Source organism: Catharus ustulatus, chromosome 4 (assembly GCF_009819885.2).
Source record: "Catharus ustulatus isolate bCatUst1 chromosome 4, bCatUst1.pri.v2, whole genome shotgun sequence".
Lineage (NCBI taxonomy): Eukaryota > Metazoa > Chordata > Aves > Passeriformes > Turdidae > Catharus > Catharus ustulatus.
The window spans coordinates 29498953-29519546 of NC_046224.1; the positions used below are offsets into that span (position 1 = coordinate 29498953).

The 20594-nt window shown below is 44.8% G+C and overlaps 1 protein-coding gene across 4 annotated transcripts in view; it reads left to right on the forward strand.

Annotated features, from left to right (window-relative positions):
- The window catches only part of HIPK2 (homeodomain interacting protein kinase 2), a 127793-nt gene that overhangs the window by 84623 nt on the left and 22576 nt on the right, over positions 1–20594 (forward strand). For 3 of the 4 annotated variants that reach the window (XM_033057748.1, XM_033057749.1, XM_033057750.1), the window contains exons 3-8: positions 9557–9680; positions 11773–11892; positions 12585–12671; positions 13761–13945; positions 17653–17815; positions 20327–20546. In XM_033057748.1, the coding sequence (XP_032913639.1) occupies positions 9557–9680; positions 11773–11892; positions 12585–12671; positions 13761–13945; positions 17653–17815; positions 20327–20546 (899 nt within the window). The remainder of the gene's footprint in view (positions 1–9556; positions 9681–11772; positions 11893–12584; positions 12672–13760; positions 13946–17652; positions 17816–20326; positions 20547–20594) is intronic. The other variant, XM_033057751.1, reaches the window with a different exon arrangement.

The window sequence follows — 20594 nt, forward strand, 5'->3', positions numbered from 1 at the left end:
GATGATGCATGTGGTAAATGCTTCCAGCAAGTGCATGCTAAAAGCTCACAGAATTGCTAGGTCCATCCAGACCCTGATAGCCACATGGAAGCCTTTCCCGCTGGATGTCAAGTCCTGGTTATACCCCTGTGTGGTTCCTTCTCAGCACTGCTTGCCCAGGGCTTCCTGTCTCCCCCTGGATGCACAGCTGCAGTTTCCTTCTCCACAGAGCCACTGGCCAGACCAGGTGCCTCGTGCCCCTTTGTCCTGTCCTTTTCTGGGACCGTGCCCACCCTGCAGTTGATCTCAGATCTGTTAAGCAGCAGTGGCAAGTAGCAAACAGCAACTAACGGGTATTGATGGCTGAGGCCTGCTTCTTCATTTATTCATAGACAAATGTTTTAACCTGTCACTATTAAGAAATCATATTGATTGGAGAGATTTTGTTTTATTTCCTAAGTCTGTTAGTCAAAAGGGCAATTCCTCCTTTAATATCTTCCTGCCACAGGCTCAGTTCCACTGTACCTTATCTGGAAAATCTTTTATTTTCAAGACACAGGGAAAATTATCTGTATAAAATATAAACTATGGGAATTTTCATTCCCCTCTGGCTTTAGGAGGAGGAGAGCAGCTGGTAGAGTGGATGAGAAAGGCTTTATCTGCTATATTTTGGTTACTGCACTTTGAGTGATGGGTTTAATAATTGATAGAGCAATTTAGCAATGATCCATAATCCTGAAAGAAGCCTACGCTCCCCTCCCTCTCCCTCTCCCTCCCTTTCTCCTTCCCTTCGAGACTGACAGGCTGCTCTCAGTGGTTTTGTCTGCAAAATTTCATCCCTTGGTTTCTGTAAACAGCCTGACATAGGAGAGGGGGGGAAAAAAAGCAAATGTTTCTAAATCTTTTGTCTTGTTTCCACAAACAGCTGCACTGCCTTCTCCAGCTCTGGGCTTCAGTCATTTATTTTCTCACATGCTCTTGCTGAAGAGAGCAGGAGGTTTCCTTCAAGGCCCTAACCTAAATGAAGTGTGTATGTACAATGTATGTAGGACAGCAGAGAGGTGCAGAGCCTCCCAGCAGGGACCCCTCCCTCCCCATTTAAACCCAGGCTTTGTTCATGGCTGAATCCAGCTTTCTTAATCCCAAGAAAGGTGCATAGGGATGACACAGTGCAGTTTACTTGAAAGTCTTCCAGGATTAACCTATGGAAATTGCTTTTTCCAAGAGCCTCGTGTGGATGGTGGCAGCGAGCAGGGGGATCCTATTGGAGTGCCTGATATGTGTCTTTGTGACTCCCCATTCTTCAAGAAGGATGCAAATCCATAGCAGCATAGGGTTGTGTTTCCAGATGCAGGGTGTGCACCCCCTTCACAGGGGTAGGGGGTGCGTGTGTGGGATATCCCCACTAAGTGTGGGAAGAAGTGCAGAAAAGATGAAGCAAAAAAAGAAGACAGGCATAGTGAGCAAGAGAGAAAAAGAGACAAGGTTATAGGTACTGAGTATATGTTGAGGCCAATGCAGAGTGAGGAGAGGGAGGAGGTGCAGCCTGGCAGAAAGCCAGGTATAAGCAAAGTCAAGTGAGATGTATTAAATTATGTTTTTCCATATGTATTACATAGATGCCAGATTGACAACAAGTTGTAATTAAGCATGACATAAAGTCAGCTATGCACAGCTGTATTATTCCTTAAAATTACAAAGGGTAAGGTCCTTTGGGGCACAGCAGAGTTTATAGATGCTCCACCATGGGAGGTCTCTAAGACAGGCTAGCTGAGTGCTCACCAGGCGTGACACAGGCATTGCTTGGATGGCCAGGACGGGGGCAAGGAGAGAGTGGGTGACTTCCCTGAGGTTCAGGCTAGCCCTGTCTGCCTTTGACACCATCCTCTGGAGTATTTTCACCTTTCCCAGTCAGCACCCTGGTGGAACATGAGCAGTGGCTGGGGTGGGTTGTCTGTTCTGCTTCTATGAGTTATTTGCTATTAAATGTCCTTAGCTAGCAAAGACAGGCTCATGAGACTTGGTTGATAATTACTCCAGACAAGTTCAGAGGTAATTGTTGTGTAACTTGCTCTCTGTTTGTAAAAGACAGAACTGTGTGTATGTACACTTGATTAAAACACCCTGGGACCTGCACCTGTACCACAGGAAACACTCCCAGCTGTGTAGGATTTCACCTGTGTGTAGGAGGATCTTGATGACCTTCCTATTGAGAAATGTATGGTTACTGGACCTTACAGATTTAGAGAAGTTCAGGTGACAGGAGGCCCTGGGAGGTCATTTAGTCCAACCTGATGGTAAAGGTAGAGTTTGCCATGAGGTCAAGATCAGGACTTCATCTAGCTGGCTCTTAAAAGCCTCCAAGGATAGCAACTGCAGAGTCTCTCAGGGCAGCCTGTGCTGCTGCTTCATTTATCTGCACAGTGGAGGTGTACTCCCCATTCCCAGAGGGATCTTCGGTTTCAGTTTGTCTGTCATCTCTGCCTTCTGCTACCCACCTGAGAGAAGAACCTGGCATCATTTTCTCCATATGGCAGAGGAGGACGGGCAGGCTGCTGTCAAGGACACCATGGTTCTCCCTCCTCCCACTAAGGTTGCCCCAGTTCACCTGCCCACTGGGATCCCCAGACCAAACATGGTGTCCAGATGTGGCTGGAGGTGGGTTACCACGTATCTCAGTCTGCTAGCCCTGTTCCAGGGAGGCTGTTGCTGCTGTTGCTGCCAGGGTCTTCCTTTCTAGCCCACTGCCCCTTGAGTCAAGGTTCTCATGGCTATTCCAGCTGAGCAGTTCCTCAGTTGTCACCAGTGCTTCTCTGTCCCAGGGGCTGGACTTGGCATTTCTCCTGGCTGTGTTTCAGAAGGTCCCGATCAGCCCATGCCTGTCCAGGTCTTTCTGGGTGGCAGCCCTGCCCTCAAGTACATGGCCAGGTCTCTCCAGTGTGGCATCACCCACAAACTGGATGAGACTGCTCTCTGCCTCCTCCTCAGATCAGGCATAAAGATGTTAAATGAGACCAGTCTGGGATAAACCCCTGCAGTACCTCACTGGTTACCAGCCTCCAGTTTATATTTATGTCCTGTGACATAAACCATCACCAAGGGCTGAGTGGATCCAGCTTCAGTCTTTTGAGCTGATTCAGATATTTTTTGAAGTGTTGCAGACTGATCTTGAGGAATGGGCAAGAACAATGTAAAAAGTGCGATGTTGGAGCTCCCTTCTAGTGGTGGTTGTACAGGTGGCCTGGCAGCCCTGGAAATGGTTCTGGTTACACCCACAGTCCTTCCCAGAAACCAGGTGTAGCTGTGTTTGATGGTGAGAAACAGAGCCTGCTAGAAGCCCCTTGTAGTAGCACTGTCCTTTCTTACCACTCAAACCAGTACATCTTTGTGGGCAAACAGCATTCTGTGACCAATTGGGTAGCATTCCTCTGTGGTCCTTTCCCTCCCTCAGGAATAACCCTGTGTTGACTGACCTCTCCTGGTTGGAACTTTATGCTGGAATCTGAAAGGCAAAGTGTGCCTACTTATTCTGGGATGAGTCTTGGCTCTCAGGGCTGTCCCTCGCTCAGGGATGCAGGAGAAATGCAGAAGTCCAGCAATGAGGGTGAGCCCAGCATTTCCCTGCTGAGTGACACAAGTGGGGCCTAGAGCTGCTCTCCTGTCCACTGCATGGGATGGGGAGTAGCAAGCAGGAGCTTGTTGGTGCTGGTAGGTGTGTTAAGCTCTGACCCTGGTGGCTGTCTTTATCACAGACACAAAATTCTGCAGATGCCCAGCCCTGGAGCAGAGGATGGCCTTAGTCTGGGGGTCATCCCTATTTGATGTCTGCATCCCTTCCGGGGTGTCTGTGTGAGTGGAGAGGTGGAGGGATGAGGGAAATAGCAACTGTAACCTTTTAGTTCCCGAATATGAGCCTGTCTCCTTTTACATCCCTTCACTTAAGAAATTATTTGGAGTCTGAGAAGTACAAAGGAAAAAAAAAAGCTTCTCTGTGCCTTCCACCTCTGTTATCTAGGAGTTAAAAGTACTCTGCGTTCTACAGTACATGGCAATAAAAGGTGGACACCTCCACAAAATATGAAAGAATCAAGTGAACAGGTATGAGAAAGAGTCCATAAAGATGCCAAAGAAAGGGTTCATCTGAGAGGAGGATAGAGCTCCAGCACTTGAATAAAAACCCCTTTGTAAGACACACAAAGGATGCAGTTCCTTGTCCTCACAAGAGGTTTTTTGGTGCATGAGAGAGCATGAGCCCTGACGGGGTGAAGCCGTGGGTGTGCAGCTGGTCAGTGCATCCCTGCTTGGGCAGAGGAGCTCAGCTCCTCCCTCTCTGCCTCTGCCCAGGGTTTCCTGAGCAGAGATGTGAAAGCTGCTGCTTCCCGGAATTCGGGCTTTAGAAGGTGAGACAAGCAGGCAGAGTGAGACAGGAGATGTGTGTACCAGCTCAGAGACATCTTTGTGTGGGTCTGTCTGGACTGCCTGCAGCGGCCCCCAGCCCTCTTCTGGAAGCAGGAACACTCTCTGCGCAAGGTGCCAGCAAGTATCAAGTTTTGAGTTACAGTTTTGTCTGATGTGTATACTTGTCCATGAAGGACTCTGCTGAGACTATCACACTTGGCCATGGGATCCTACCAGAGGTGGTAAATTACCCCTGAGGAGGGCAGTTTGCAGGGAAATTTTAAAATTCAGAAAGAGCCCAGTTCTCTGAATCCGAGTCTGTGGAAATGAATTTTTTTGGCATTTGTTTTTAATGTCCTATGATGTGTGGGTGAAAAAGCCAGTGAGCTAGACTGGTAATTAATTTTCCTGACAGAAACACCAGACAATGAAATTACCCTGCCACAAAGCAGGGTTACTAAAGTAAATACTCTGCCAGCAGCAGGCCTGAAAGCAGGACGGGGTCGTGTGTGAGGTGCAAGCAAATGATGAGATGGCACTTCTACCTCTGGGGACCTGCGGGTGCTGCCAGCACAGGGACCCTGGGGCACCAGCACCAGCAGCTCTCTGGTGTACACAGGCACATTCAAGCTGAGCTCCAAAGGATGGGGGACTGACTGGAGTCACTGCTGAGCTGAGGAACAGGTCACCCTTTGCTGTTCAGGCAAGTAATTTGGTCAGAGAGGGGTAGGAGATGTGGGAAGTGAGGATGGGATGACTGCTTTTGTCCTGGAGATAGAGGCTCTTGGCAGGGTTCTTCAGTCTTTCCCAGGCTGGTGACAAGTGGTTTCTAACCCTTTGGTCTGTGCTGAGGAGATTTGTGTGAGCTGTAGAACAGGTTGTGCCTGTGTATGCAGAAGGGGAGTGCCTCTTGTTGGAAGACATCGAGGGCAGCTCATGGGAGAGGAAGGACAGGAGGGCAAAGTTTTCTGTTTTCCTTCTGTGTGAGTGTCTTCTATTGGAGGCAGGAGTTACTGAGCCAAGAGTGTTGCAGATGCACAGCCAGCAAATGGGCGGAGAGTGGGAAATGGGGATGTTCTTGCATGTGTTGAGGTATCCAGCAGCTGGCTCCATTGTGTGCTGTCAGACAAGATCCTCTCCACAACAGGAAGGTTTGGTGAGTCTGTGTTAAAAAACCTGTATTGTTGGTACAGAAAATACTTTTCTGTGCAGTCATGGAGAGATCTGTTGAAGATCTCAATGCTGTTTGGGAGGGTCTGCTGCCGTGTGAATTGTCCTTCTGATTTATGATTGCAGTACTCGGATGTGCACACTTTCATAGGGAATTTTCCCTCGTTACACAGTGTTAGAAGCTGCAGAACACAGAAATTCCACACAGAAACGTTTAAGATATGGAAACTGTTTTCTTTCACTTTGGGAAAGAGAATTACACAATTTTTATTGTTGAGCTAAATCTGAGTGCTTTTAGGAAAACAAGGGTCAGTTGTGGAGTGGGCTGCATGCACATTTTAGGACCAGAGTTATTTAATGTATTATCTGTAAAAAGTGCTGGTTCAAGCATGTAGATGCTAACCTTACTTAGGTTAGGCTGCAGAAAAGAGTGAGAGCATTTAAAGGACTTGATCTAGATTACAGAAAACATTGTGCCATATCAGTGCAGTACTGAAAGGCAGTAAACATTGGAAGGCAAAAAATGAACTATTTCTGCATAATTCTATGTCCTAAATTAACTGCAGTTTCTCTGGAGAAAGGACTGTATGTCTCAGAGGATCTCCCAGATAAAACATCTGCTGAAATGCCTCGTGTCACTCCAAAAGAAAACAAAATATTAAGATTAGGGAAGACTGGAATGCAAAAGCATTCTGCAAATAGTGTAAAATAAGTCTGGGGAATATCCTTGTGTTTAACTCTTTCTAGGTCTGTTCAGCCTGTCTCCAAGCAGTTATGTCAGGAAAATGAGTTGTAAGGTCAGGCAGTGGAAGTGGATTGAAACATCCATGGGATGGTACACTGAGAAGCCAGAAGCTGCTGCAGACATGGGAGAATAGGGCAGAGATATAAAAACAGCTTGTGTTGAAGGACAGGGGATTCAATCACTTCTGTCTTCACCTCTAGACTAATCTATATGAACATGAAGTGAGAGGTGACAAATTTAAACCTGATGAAGGAAAATCAAGCTGTAAACAGCTAAATTAAGATGCTATTGAAAGCAGAAGGTTGCCTGTGGAACTCTGTGAGTCAAGATCTCACTTTGTCTTAGAAAACTGATATGCTTATGTTAAGAAAGAGAGGAGTTGCACATATTAGATACTATGTGCAGAAGGATGTTTGTATCCATAACTGAGCACGAAGAACAATATCCACCATGGTGGAGATTCAAAGGTATTTTATCAGTGGACAGATTATGTCAATACAGAGCTTGTAGCATCCTGCCCCAAAATGCAGGATGCATTGGCCATCTCAAGCAGGCAGAGCACTGTTCCTGATGACTGCAGCTCCCTCTTTCACACAGCAAACAGGAGGTATCTGCTGGCTGAAAATCTGGAATCCTGTGTGGTGTCCACTGCCTGTTGTTCTTGAAGTGTTTCAATGACTGCTTAATTAAGGTAACAGAATCTTTTTGTCTTGGGGTCACTCCCTCTCCATGGAAAAATCTCAATAATGATGTGAAAGCTGGAAGAAAACCACAGCAAGTGCACTATATCACCTACATCTAGCCCCTTCTCACAGGCATTCTCACCATTGTTAGAATTCATAGCATGAGTGGTGTTCTGTTTAGTTGCATTTTATATGTTTAAATTATATGGACACTGATTCGTGCTTTTCTTCCCAATAGCAAAGATGGAACACTTCTTCTGCATGTAAAAAAATAATTCTCTTCTAATTACTGCACTCCAGGAATTGGAGCTTTCAGAAAAACCCACTGCACAGCCACAGAATCAGGAGAAAAGAAAATACAGATTTTGGAACCTCAAATTCTGGGTCATTCCCTTCTTACAGGGGTCTGAAGGTGTTGGCAGCATAAAGGGAGAGAGGAAAGGAAGTGTGTGTTGCATATGACAGCAGTGCAAGTGTTTTTTATGAACAGGGAGTTTTCCGCACAAAATCATGTTGGGAATATTCCTGTAGTCCATCCCTCCACTTGAGTTAGTGGGAGGGATTTGAAGTTCAGGCGATTCGTGGCTGAGCTCTCATTAGTGACCAGGGACATTTCGTTCACAATGTGGAAGGCAGGCAGGGAGAGGCAGATGGCTTTGAATGCAGGATTTACATAGTAATGAGATTCAGGTCACCATAGCTGTCTTTTTCTCTCTGCATTTTGTCTAGGTGTTGAGTAGTGTGTAGGGATGACAGGGATGATGGGATGATGGGATGAGGGAATAGGGAGGAAAAGAAGAAAATTAACCCTTTGTTCATGAAGAGAGACTGTGTTAGAATAAGAAGTTTGTCACAGTGGGCTGAAGAGCAATAGGGTATGACAGTGACAAGCATAGATGAAGCTAGAAGGACTAAAGGTAGCCACTTTTTAAGTTTCTGACTTGTTTTTTGGTTTTTTTTTTGTGAGAATGGCACAAAGAATTCTAACTTTAAAATTCCAAAATTTCCTGTAATTTTACGTTCTACATTGCTGGTTTAAAAAGAGGTATTTTGGGACTTTTACCATTACAAGTCCCCCCAAAACTGGACTGAAGATGGGGCACGGATTCTTGCTACGGCGTCTTTGCTTCTTTGGAAAAAAATTACCATTTTGCTTGGTTTCTTGGCTCAAGGCTTGTCTTGACATGACTATGTAATGGCGTGATTAAAACATAATATTTTCCACTGCAATTGGTAATCCTTAGTATGATCTCACTAGTGTCAGATCTTATCCTGATGACAGATGGGGAACTGGGAACCATGGGTCCTATTTCGAGCTTTGGATGGTGGCACTTGATTTGCTCAATAGCCAACCCCAGGCATTCCCAAAATATGCATGAGGGCCCAAGAAATCCCAAGGTTATATTTAAAATGATGAAAGTTTTAAAGCAGTGTGTGTTTCTTTTATCTATCGTCTACTCTTTTTTTTTTCTTTATAGTTAGAGGAGTATGGGAAAGTAAGTTATTCTTCCTGCTGTACATCCCATGAAACCAGAAGCTGGGACTTTCAAAGTGTTGCAAGAAGCTTTAGGAGATCCTAAAATAGGAGCTGTGTCACATAACTGCATGTAGACATCTAGGCAGAGGTGGGATAAGCAAGGAAGATGTCAGTGTGTATAAGGTTTTCAGTATTTGGAAAATATTTTTGGTTCTTTCTCAGACAAGTTTTTGAAATGCAACATATTTGGGGTATGTAGGTTGGAATTCATCTCATCTCACCTTGGCTACTGAAGTTGAGGAAGTTCATCTAACTTCATCCTACAGACCTTCTCAGCATCAGTGGAGAAAGGTTCCAATCACTCCAAGGCAGTGGGACAAGTTCCCCCTGGAAGGGGTAGGGGAAGGAGCAGAGGTGCTTTGGTGCATCTCCTGGAGCTGGCAATAAATGCATACCAGAGAGCTGCTGCATTTTGGCTGTTTGGGCTGTAAAGGAGAAGGAAATCTAATCAGGTGCCTGGGACAGGCTGGGAAAGGAAGGCTTCTTGGCTACTTCCTCCTGAGGAAAAGGCTTAGGTCTAATAGATCTAATTACATTATTTCTCTGTTTTATTGTTACAGCCATTTGTTTAAAAAGTCAGTAATCCTTTTATACCAGTCCTTTAATGATTATTTAATGCCTGGCTGTTTGTGAACCCACGGATCTGTGTGAACAGAGGATGCCTCACTTCAGGGGGTCTGCACAGTTCTCTACAGGACAGCGAGCCAGGCCTGAGAGCATCAAGTGGGGGCCTTGATTGGGTGCCTTCATATTCCCACTTGCTGGATGAAAGCAGGGGTAATTCTCTCCTTTACAAACTGCTGCAAAACTTAGGGCTATCTCTTGGCTGTATATGGTCACAGTACTCCTCTGTAAGGATAAATATTCACCGACTGATGTTTGGTTAGCAGGCACTATGCCAGTGACAGTGTGTCCCTCAGCTCTGTCAGAGCAGTGACACTCGTTGGTGGCAGCTCTGTGAGTGTCACGATGGGCACCAGTTGCCCAATGCCAGCTGAGAGCTCTGCTCCCCTTGCTGATGTTTTCTGACCTCTTCCTTCGCAGAGCCCCTGAAATCATCCTCGGTTTACCTTTTTGTGAAGCAATCGATATGTGGTCGTTGGGATGTGTCATTGCAGAGCTGTTTTTGGGCTGGCCCTTGTACCCAGGAGCTTCGGAGTATGATCAGGTGGGTATGGATATTGCCCTGGGTGCTGGTAAGTGCACACATCTGTTTCCCTTATCTTGTCAGAGTGAAGAGATACCAACTTTTTCACTTTTCCTAATGATGGATCTGTGTTTCTTGCTCTCCCAAGTCAGCATTGTCATTATGCACCTGGGTATTTATTCCAGGTAACCAGTGTGCAGCTTGGTACACTGGCTTTTAAGATCTGGCCATCTGAGTGAAATGAAACTCAATCAAGAGTCAATGCTACCATTGACTGGAGAGCTCTGTACATGTCTCTCCTCACTGAGCAGAGCAGGCACCCGTTCTCTGCTGTAACAGCAAGTGCTGTATAAAGGCTTATTTGTTAGAAGAAACTGCACAAGCTCGGCTGCATTTCATAACCCCTTTTATGAGAATGCATATTAAAAGCAATGACAAGAAGGAAAACGTTGACATTGATGTAGGCTTCCAGTTAATATAAGCTGTCGTCTCTTTTCTCCCTATAGGCTTTTATGCCCTTTTTGTAGTCCTAAAACTGATAATGCAGTGGCAGCTAGAGCCAGGGCTGTAGAATACTTTGCATTCCCATAGTATTCTTCAGGATGATCTTAGCTGTCTGCAAATGCAGCCTGAAAAGGGTCTTTTTTCTTTTAGGAAACAATTTTTTTTTTAAAGAAAAAACAAAAAGCAGGATAATAAATAAGTTTTTCACATACTGAAATGTTTTCTTGACTTTTCTTTTGAAACTAGTATTTTTTTAATCAGAGCTCTAAAGGTAGAATTTGGCAGGGGAAGTAACTTGCAGCAAAGAGCAAGGCTATTAGTCATTCTAAAGGAAATCAGATGTAGCTGAGAAACTTACAAGCATTTGAAAATCACATACCAAGCATGAAAAGTAGATTTCTTTCTCTTCCCCATTGCACCCCAAAAGCCATAAAACACACAGCTGAAAAAGAAATCACCATATCTTACTGACCAGTTTAACTGCCCAGCACAAAGCTTCCTCTGGTAGAGTGTGACGAGGGCTCCTGGGGAGCTGGGAAAGGAGGAGGGGCTGATCCTGGTCCCTGGCTGCAGCACTGGCACTGGGCTGCAGGCAGGATCCTGGTGCCTCTCAGGTGTATGAGGTCTGATGGACCTGAGGAGCTGCAGAGCTGAGCCATTCACAGTGAACTGGGCCCTGAGTGCTTGGAAGTGATTGAAACCACGACTGCTTTTTATGCCTTTGTTTATTTAATGTTTTTATCCTTCTCTGTTTCTTCTCTCAAAAACATTTTCCATTCTTCCCTAGAATTTTCTGGAGCTAGGTGACTGGCTTTAGTAGTTTTGCAGAATTTGCAGCAATTTTGCAGAATGAAGCCATTCAGGAGTCAGGAGGTGCCAAATTCAAGGTTTTGTGTGGCACCTCAGGCATGCATGACATCGATCTTTAATTGTATAATCACAGACCCTTTCTTCTTTATAAATAAATAAAAGTTTGAGAACCTGGAAACACAAAAAGAGTATATTTTAGCTGTGTGGGTGCCAATGAGGTCATGCTTGTGGATGCAACCCAAATAACGTCATGTAGTCAGTAGAGACAAGTACTTTCCATACCATGAGGGCGTCAGTTGGTTTGAGTGTATGTTTCACCTTAGTTCAAAGGTAGTCACTTCATAATCCTCTGGAACTTCCAACTGCTCCTAGGACAGGCTGGGTGCTCAGGCAGAAGAAAACAGACAAAAGTTAGAGAGCAAATATCTAATTGCTGAAATTACTTCCTGGAGAGGAGAGGCTGCAAAGTGTTGAGACATCTCATTGAAATCACTGTGCGGGTCCTTCTCTTTGACCTTTAAAAACTTAGGGACTTTGTTCTTTTCATTCTTAGGCTTTGTGGGAGTGCACTCTAAGGGTGAGTTTTCAGTGATGTATGTGATCAATGGAGGGAATTCCATACAGAAATTCTCTTCCTCTCATTCCTCGCACTGAGTTTTTTGGGTTGAAGTATTTCTATCTGCTACATCTTTTTTTTTTTTTGTCTGTTCTGTTGGTTGAAATGCCTCCTGCACTTCTTCAAGGAAGACCTCCAGAGATCTTCACATGACAAACAGTGACCTCTCATCCTCTCTTACAGATTCGCTACATTTCACAGACGCAGGGCTTACCAGCAGAGTATTTGTTAAGTGCAGGGACAAAGACTACGAGGTTTTTCAACAGGGATACAGACTCACCATATCCCTTGTGGAGGCTGAAGGTAGGAAGACATTCCTGTGTTTCTTTTACCTTGCAGTTCTTGGTTGGAAGTGAGGAGACGTTCGGGTCACCTCAGAGCCTAAGGTTCTGCTTTTTGCAGTACAGCACAGACATAGGGGTGGGTACTGCTCAAGGTAAAACTGCCATCCCCTAAAAGCGTTTGGAGCCTGTAATGAACCTGCTTGGCATTATGATGTAGGAATTTAAGTCCGGAGTTGACCTGGAAATCTCTCTCTAAGTAGTCAGTGAATTGGTGTGTAGTGGGCAGACTTTGCTCTAACTCATTGAGGGGAAAAAAAAGGCAAGCATTTTAATTCTGCAGTCAAAACCTCTAGTAAAGCAGGTGAGCCCTGAGTGTCCTGTGCCAGCCTGTTTGGCTGCATGCTGTCCCCAAGGAGAGAGGTCAGTGAGCTTCTGGCTGGGACAGAATGTTGAACCTCAGGCCAGGGTGGATGTAAGAGACCCACCAAAGTTGAGAGGATGCTCAGAAGTGAAGTAAAAGAGATAAATCACCTTGTGGCATAAAAGATGTCACATATCCCTGGCAGAGATCATGTGAATGGTGTCTAGACAGGCAAGAGAGACATGATGGTCCCTGATGAGGACAGGATGAGGCACGTGTGGGAAGTGGCACATAATCTGCAGTTGGTTGCAGGGCAGTATTAGCCAATGCCTGTGTCCTGTTTTGAGCAGACGCCAGATGATCATGAGGCAGAGACGGGGATTAAGTCAAAAGAAGCAAGAAAATATATTTTCAACTGTTTGGATGATATGGCACAGGTAAGAGCATTGGTGAGTAACCAGCAAGACTGTTCACGTGTTTTCCAGCAACATGAACAAAAGGGAATTGTAGAAGTTCTCTGTGTATCCTGTTCTTGGGCCAGCTCCTGAGAAATACCAGGATTATGCCTACCAAATTAGCTGTTATGTGCTGCTTTGTAGGAGTGACTGCACACGGGGATATGTGGGCTGTAGCAAAGCAGCCTTGGTGAGTGGCTAGGGCACGTCTCTGAATGTTGAAATCCTGCATTTTCTCTTGTCTCTCCAGTGCTCTTTTGTATGACCGCTGGCAAGTCACTTCTCTGTGCTTTAATATTTCCATTTGTTAAAGGGTGACAGTGGAAATATTCATCATGGCCACAGAAGAGTGTGCTCGCTGTAAAACGTGGCTGGCTGGGGGAAGAATGGGAAGCACTAATTCACTGTGTCAATTCCATGGGGTTGTGAGAGCTAATCCCAGAATAACCACTCACTCCTGTGATGGGAGTTTGTGCTGACAAACAAACCAGTGTGCAAAACTGGCCCAACACTAGCACCAAACTGGAGTTTGTGCTAGCAAGATCTAGACAGTGTAGCAAGTAAACATGTAAACATGCAGGAATGGAGGACTGGAATCAGAGGAGACTGGATAATACATTAAATAATGTAACAAATCTTTTTTTTCCTGGCACCTGATACATGAATGAGATATTTCTCATAAACCTACTGGCAGTTTTTATGTATTTTATATATTTTTGGCTTATAGGACACATAGATAAATATCTGATGGCGCAGTGTATGATAAATACTTTGATTATCAGAGCTTGCCTGCTACCACATGGTAGCTGTTCATCTTCAGTGGAGGGTGACTAAGTGTTTCATTAGCCACTGACCCAGGCGAGCTGAACACTTAACAGTCTGTCTGGAGATGTGACGTGCACAAGCCAGATGAGTGGCCACCATGGAGTCTGGCATGGCCATTCAGCAGCCACTCCTTTAGACAGGGGGGCTCGCAGGGCATGTGCTCCAAAGAGGAGTAAACACAATTTGCTGGAGACCTGACCATCTGCTCTTCCCCTTCAGCTCTAACTCCTGTCCCTTCTCCTTTAGGTAAACATGACAACGGATTTGGAAGGAAGCGATATGTTGGTGGAAAAGGCAGACCGGCGGGAGTTCATAGATCTGTTGAAGAAGATGTTGACGATAGATGCGGATAAGAGGATAACACCCATTGAAACTCTGAGCCACCCTTTTGTCACCATGACGCACTTGCTCGACTTCCCTCACAGCACACAGTACGTGGCTTTTGTTCCCCTTGGGTTTTGAACTGAGGGATGAAGAGGAGAGCTGGTTGTGGTGGAGACCAAGTGTTTCTGAGGAGCTTTGTTAAGATGTTTAATCCCTAAGTTTTAATCTTTTCCTGCTTAAAAAAAAAAGACGATTGCCAACTCAAGGTTGCAAGAATTGTGTTGTAGGTGCTTGGCATTTAAAACGCTGCAGTGTGTGCTACATTAATTATGTAAATATTCAGTAATTACATATTTTTGCATTGAAATGCAGAAGAAATTATGCAATTAGTGCTGAAAGTATCAGTTTATTTCAAAGTAATACAGTCCTGATTGTTACTGGAGTAATCAACCTTATCTGCAGTGGGGAGCCGACCCTTCCTCCCAGAACTTTCCCATCATCCCAGGAGTCAGCTTGGGGCTGTTTGCTTTTTAAGGAAAGAGCTGTTCTGCAGCAGGCTGTTTTAAAGGCATAAGCACCAAGACATGGAGTTTAGTTTTCAGTTTGGTTGTTGTCCACCTGTGTCACCTTATATACCATGTTCTGTCCACGTTCTGATACATGTGGAATGGGGACGGGCTCCCCTGCCTGATGGAGATGAGAAGTCACATCTTCAAGCCTGACTGCCCCTTCTCCTAAGGCTGCACCACAGAGCACAGAAACCTGAAATGCAGGATACCTGCACCCAGCCCACTGCCCATGTCCAGTTCATATAGGGATAGGTTTCTCAGGTGTAATTGGGGATGGTAGGCACATAGGGGGAGTTTTCCAAAGCCTTCAGGACGCTTAGCTTTGAGCATCCTGCTTTACAGCACGTGGCAGTTCAAGGTGCTTTCACAGGCTATCCCTTCCCCTTGGCACGAGAACAATTATTGGCACAGTGCTGTATTTCATTGGGTGCCATTTGCACATGAGTGTTTTAAAGGCTGTCAGGAGCTCAGGTGCAAAATTAAAGGGAACTGCTTGAAGAGCTGCAGATTATGTTTTTTGTGCTGCAGAGCAACAGGTAACTGTGTCAGCTCTCCTGCCTTTATGGGTGGCTGCAGTATTTTGAGTTTGTTTAAAGTAGCTTTCCCCCTTTGAAGGAGCTGTAGCTCCTTTTTTTTTTTACATTTATTACAAGATAAGAGCATCTGCTTACCAGAAGGTAGTGGGTGCACGATCTGTGTAGACCCAGACTTAGCCTGCACAGCCATTTTTGAGCATTGTTACCTATAAATAGATAGTAAGTGATAAATGAAAACAAGATGGGAGATGATTGTGCTAAACAGGAAGAAAGTAAAGTTTCATATAAAAAACATTCATGAATAAAATATGACAATGAAAATACTGAGCATCATAGACAAAAGTCTTTTAATTTGCAACAGTCCTTCTGACTGTGCAACAACTGATTGTGTAAGATAGGAGAGATTTGTGACCTAATGCATTGCCGTCAGAAATCTTTCCACTAACGCAACAGTCCATAACCACATCTTCATTTCTGAAGTGCTCACTTGTGACTGCTCAGGCAAAGCCCCAGAAAGACTGAAAATATCATTGGGGCTAATAGCAGTGAGAATTTTAGCCAAATAAAGAATTCAGCATCACGTCTCTGAATACTTAATGTGTGCCAGCTGGGTGTGTAACCCCACAAGCCCCTCTACGCTGGAAATGGTGACTGGCAAAGACAGCAGTAAGCTGTAACCAGCATGGCAAGTGGATGGAACTTTTGTCTGTGATTACTTGTGGTTTGGAGAATAGAGACTTCAAAGCCTTGAAAGATGCAGGGAGCTATAATCTCTCTTGGAAATAAATTGGGCAGCAGAAAAAGTGAGAATATATGGAAGCTGTAGCTTCTGGAAGGAATCTCTGCTATGGCACATTTCAGAGAGGCTGCAAGTTTGAGCAGCACAAGAGGGCTGTTCTGCTTTCTTACAAGCAGACAGCAAAGTGAGCTTAGCTTCCCATTTCACATATTTAACTTCCTGAATCTTAAATTGCTGAGTACTCCTCAGAATTTCTGTCTGCTTTGCTTTGCCCTTGCTGGGTTTTCCCCGCCACCTTTTTTTAAAGTAAAGCCAGAGAATGTGGTATTGCATTTGTAGAGCTTACACCTGGTTAGGTAAAACCATTTGGTAATACACACTATTCACCATGTACAGAACCTATACTCTTACCAGTGCTTTCTTCATTGTGTAGGGAGAATTATAGCCATACTGGAGTGAGAAGAAGTGACCCAATAACCTTCTGTATTTATTTGATAAGTGTTTGATTTTGCTGGATTTTCTGTGACCAACAGGTATAGTTCTGGAAGTGAATGCACATAATGGGCAGCTGTGCACAGTGTCCTGAGCCTGGCTTGTCTGCAGGTGTTTATGGCCCAGATCCAGTTACCAAGATATTACTTGTAGGAAAAGAGAGGTGACCATTTGAGTGAAAGACAAGATGGGGTAAAAAGATCTAGGTCGTCTTTGTCAAGCTTAGGGATCCTATAAGGTTGGTCTTTGTGAAGGGGCACTTTGTTTCTTAAAAATGATGTGAGGGTATACCCCCTACCTCCAACAGCTTAGATCATTACAAAATGGTTAGCATACAGCTGATTTTCACTGCTTGGAATTTTTCTTTCTCCATGTTGGGATAATGGAAATTAAAAAATGCCTTCATACTTTCTGAGATTGTGTTTCAGACTCTGAGGTCACATTTGTAAAGACAAATTATGGAAGAATTGTGGAAAACCTGTATTGGTTTTCAGATGTCACAAAGTGAGATTATACTAAAAAATACGGTGTTGTCCAGGTTCACCGTGGTGTTGTCTCTTAGCCTCTGTATGCTTTGGTATTCTAGTTAATGAAATATGGACAGTTTCATCTACCAGATGCCTACTCTGTTCTAGCAATGTAGAGAATATTTAATCTCCTTTACTGGGGTACAAAATAGGATTCTACTCAAAATTTCCATTGCTGTATCAATAACATTTAATGGAAAGTCAGTGTAGAGGAAGAAGCTGTAATCATTCCCCCAGAGAGCCAGTTCTCAGTGTGAGATAACCTCAGACCCAGATTCCCTTGGGGCATTGAGGAATTTGCTTTGGAATGACTTTTTGATATGAATTGTCCCATTGACTGCAAGAAGAGATGTCATGCTTCAAGATAAGCATCTGCACAAGCGTTTAGCCAGACAGGGACAATGTTTTAACTGCTTAGCTGGACTCAGCTCTCAGTGAGCAGCTACTTAAGAGGAACAAGGATGGCTTTTTTAGGGGTCTCAGTGATCAAGAACAGTAAAATTCTTCTTTTCAAAAGATGTGTAAAACTAGTTTAGAATGAGGCAAAAAGCATGAGTTTTCCTCTCAGACTCCTTCATAAGGTTTTAAACAGTATCTTTCTTGCTCTCAGTCTCTTTCAGTCTTTTAATTTAGCCACTTTGTATTTCTTGCCCTGTCCCCTAAAGACCAGCCAATTTGCTTGCTTTTGTGACTTGTATTGCAGTTCAGATACCTGTGGGAGTGCCCAGGAGACCCAGGGCAGCTGTTCTCATCTTGGCCTTCTTCAATACAGGGTTAATCTGGCTCTCACCATTTAAGAGGGACCTGCACGAAATAGCAAAGGGCTCTAAGAGCCTAGAAAGTGCCAAGCCTGCCATGGAGACCTGCCATTGCAGGGCCACTGTGATGAACTGTTACCTGTGTGTCGCTTGGTTGATTTTCTCTGCCTTCCTTGCCCCCCTCTCCCTGCAGTGTCAAGTCCTGCTTCCAGAACATGGAGATTTGCAAGCGGCGGGTGAATATGTACGACACGGTGAACCAGAGCAAGACGCCATTCATCACCCACGTAGCCCCAAGTACATCGACCAACCTGACCATGACTTTTAACAACCAGCTGAACACAGTCCACAACCAGGTGAGGGTATCAATCACAAGCAGCCAGTGCTTGAAACATTTATGTCAGGAGGGCCTAGAAGATGAAAAGCAACGTAGCATCCCATTTAACATGCCTGCCAAGAGATGGTGCCTTTTCACTCTCCTTCCTCTGCTCTTTTCCTCATTCTCTTTTCTTCAGGCAGGCAGTAATCTTGTGACATTTGTGTGACGGTGAAATGTTGCCCTTGTTGTTTATGTTGTTGTTGGGGTGATAAATCCTGCTTACTTGGGAAGTTGCTATGGGGAAAAGCTCATTAGTCCCTTAATGCAGCAAGCAGTACTTCACTCCCTGGGTCAGGCAGAAGTATTTGTGATCTTACAGCTCTTCTTCAAATTGGCATTGAAGTAAAATGAATTTAAACCCTCTGTAACAGACACAGCACTGTAACTGACCAACAGGAAAGAAGAGTTTAGCGATAATGTTACTTCTTATCTCTCATTGCTTTTACTCCGGGGGCCACAGTTGATGTGGGGACCATGTGCATGTGCCCCCACTGCGAACACATTGCACTCTAGTTTGGTGGGCTCTGGCTTTATAATAATGCTTTATATTAGTTTTACTTGCCCCAGTGTTGTGGGGTGCTGTGTTAACAAATTTTGCGTGACTACCAGGCTAAGTTGTTTGCTGTGGTACTGTATTACAGCAGTGAAAGAAAACTCTCCAGGGAGAACACTCTAAGAGACTGAAGCTCAAGAAATAGCTGCTGTCTTTGAAGTCTTTTGGGAACAGGCTGCTCAAGATTCACTCTAGAAATTGCAGTTGGCATTGTGGAAATGGTGTTTGCAAAGCAAGGGAGCTAAAGGAGTCTGTGTAGATGTGCAGGATGCTCCCATGCCAGTGAGAAAACCAGATTTCTTGACTCGGGTCTTCATACATGTGGTCGCAGAAGGTCTTTTGAAACAATTCAGGCAGAGATAGGTCACAGAGGGTATTAGTTAGAAACACCAGTTCCCTTTCTAGGCTGTTTCTGGGATGCTGACTAAAGAAAGGCATGCTACATGCTCCCATACCTGCCAGAGCTTCAGGGCAGAGACACCACTTGTACCAGAGTTACTTGTAGGAAAGGCAGACTTGCTTTCATTTTCTTGCATTTAATTTGACATTAAGATCAGTTGTTGGCTAGGGAGATCCATGGTCATTTCTGAATTCTCATAAGGGGTGTGTGTTCTGAGCAGAACCAGTATGCCCAATGTTCCTAGAAAAACAGGTAGAAATATTTCCAGGAAGGGTGTTTTAATTTGAACAAACTCTAAGCCTTTCACAGTTCTCTTCAACATACCACTCGGCTTTCTTTTGTTTCCTGTCTCTGCAAAATATCTGGGGATTGCCTTCTTCCAGTTATGGCTTCTGAGATTACGAGTGTGGGAGCTGCTGTGGTTGCTGCTCGGTGTGTTGCAGAGGAGAGCAGATTGCACTTCACAGCCTCTGCACTGAGAGGGGATGAGGAGGAGGAAAACAAGTTTCGTTGTCATATCCTGCGTGGCTGTGGCAGTGCAGCATGGGTCCAGTGACAACCAGGGCAGTGCAAAATGCTTAGCCTGTTGCCTCCTGCACCTTTGATCAAAGCCTCCTCCTGGGTTCGTACATTCACCATGAGAGGGTGTTGTCTGACCTGTCTCCAGCAGTGTTGCTGGTATGTTTGGACAGACGGGAAGGATGGGCTCTGGTCTGGCTCCCTAGGCATGCATGCTAAGAACATATATTTAGAGCAGTGGCAGAGCTGTTTAGTTGCCTGCAACTGTTAGACTCGGTCCAAATTTAATAAAAAAAAAAAAAAGTCTTCAGGTTTCTAGATTTTTGCAGAATTCTGGGCTGATTTTTTTGTCTTTGAAACATTCCCTACTGGAATTTCTGCTCTAAGAATTATAAAAACAATTTAAGTGAAGTTTGGACTTTGCAAGTATTACCATTACCTCCTATAATGCCTTCTGATTACTTGAAATTCCAAACATAATTCAAGGGGCATGTGCCATCTTACATACAAGGTATCTAAAAGGAAAGGCCATAATGGATTTTCCCTTTTAGGATGAGATTTCACAGGGCATGGAGTTGCTACATCTATTTTACCAAAGAAATGTGAGCAGCCTCTAGAGCTATGATGAGTAAACAGTGTAGTTTGTGGATAGCAACATTTTCTGAGCCATCTTCATCATGCTGCAAATCAGAGCCAGTTGGGTAAGAAATGGGACTGCAGTTCTGCTGTAGGAAGTATGCTGTGTCTCTGAGCAGAACAAGCAGCGCCTTGTGGCTGGAGTCCCGTGGCATGGTACAGCAGTGGTTACTCAGGCAGACTGTGATCCTTCCCCCAGCACTGCCCTTGTCTCTTTACTCCTCAGTGTCCTGTTCTACCCCTTGTCTGCTGTTTTGGTTTGATTTTTATTTTATCTTACACTATTTTACTTTATTATTTTTTGGATTTTGCTTCTTCCAGCGTACCCATCTCCCTCATTTTTTTGTTTGTTTTTGTTTTAATTCCCGTCATTCCTTTAGACCACCAACCTGGCTCCCACCTCCTCCAGTGCCACTATTTCCTTAGCCAACCCCGAGGTCTCCATACTAAATTACCAATCTGCACTCTACCAGCCCTCAGCGGCGTCCATGGCTGCGGTGGCCCAGCGGAGCATGCCCCTGCAGACGGGAACAGCGCAGATCTGTGCACGGCCAGACCCCTTACAGCAAGCCCTCATCGTCTGCCCACCAGGCTTCCAAGGTAAGTGACAGCCTCACCAGGTCTTGCCTGCTGCTTTGTCCAGCTCTT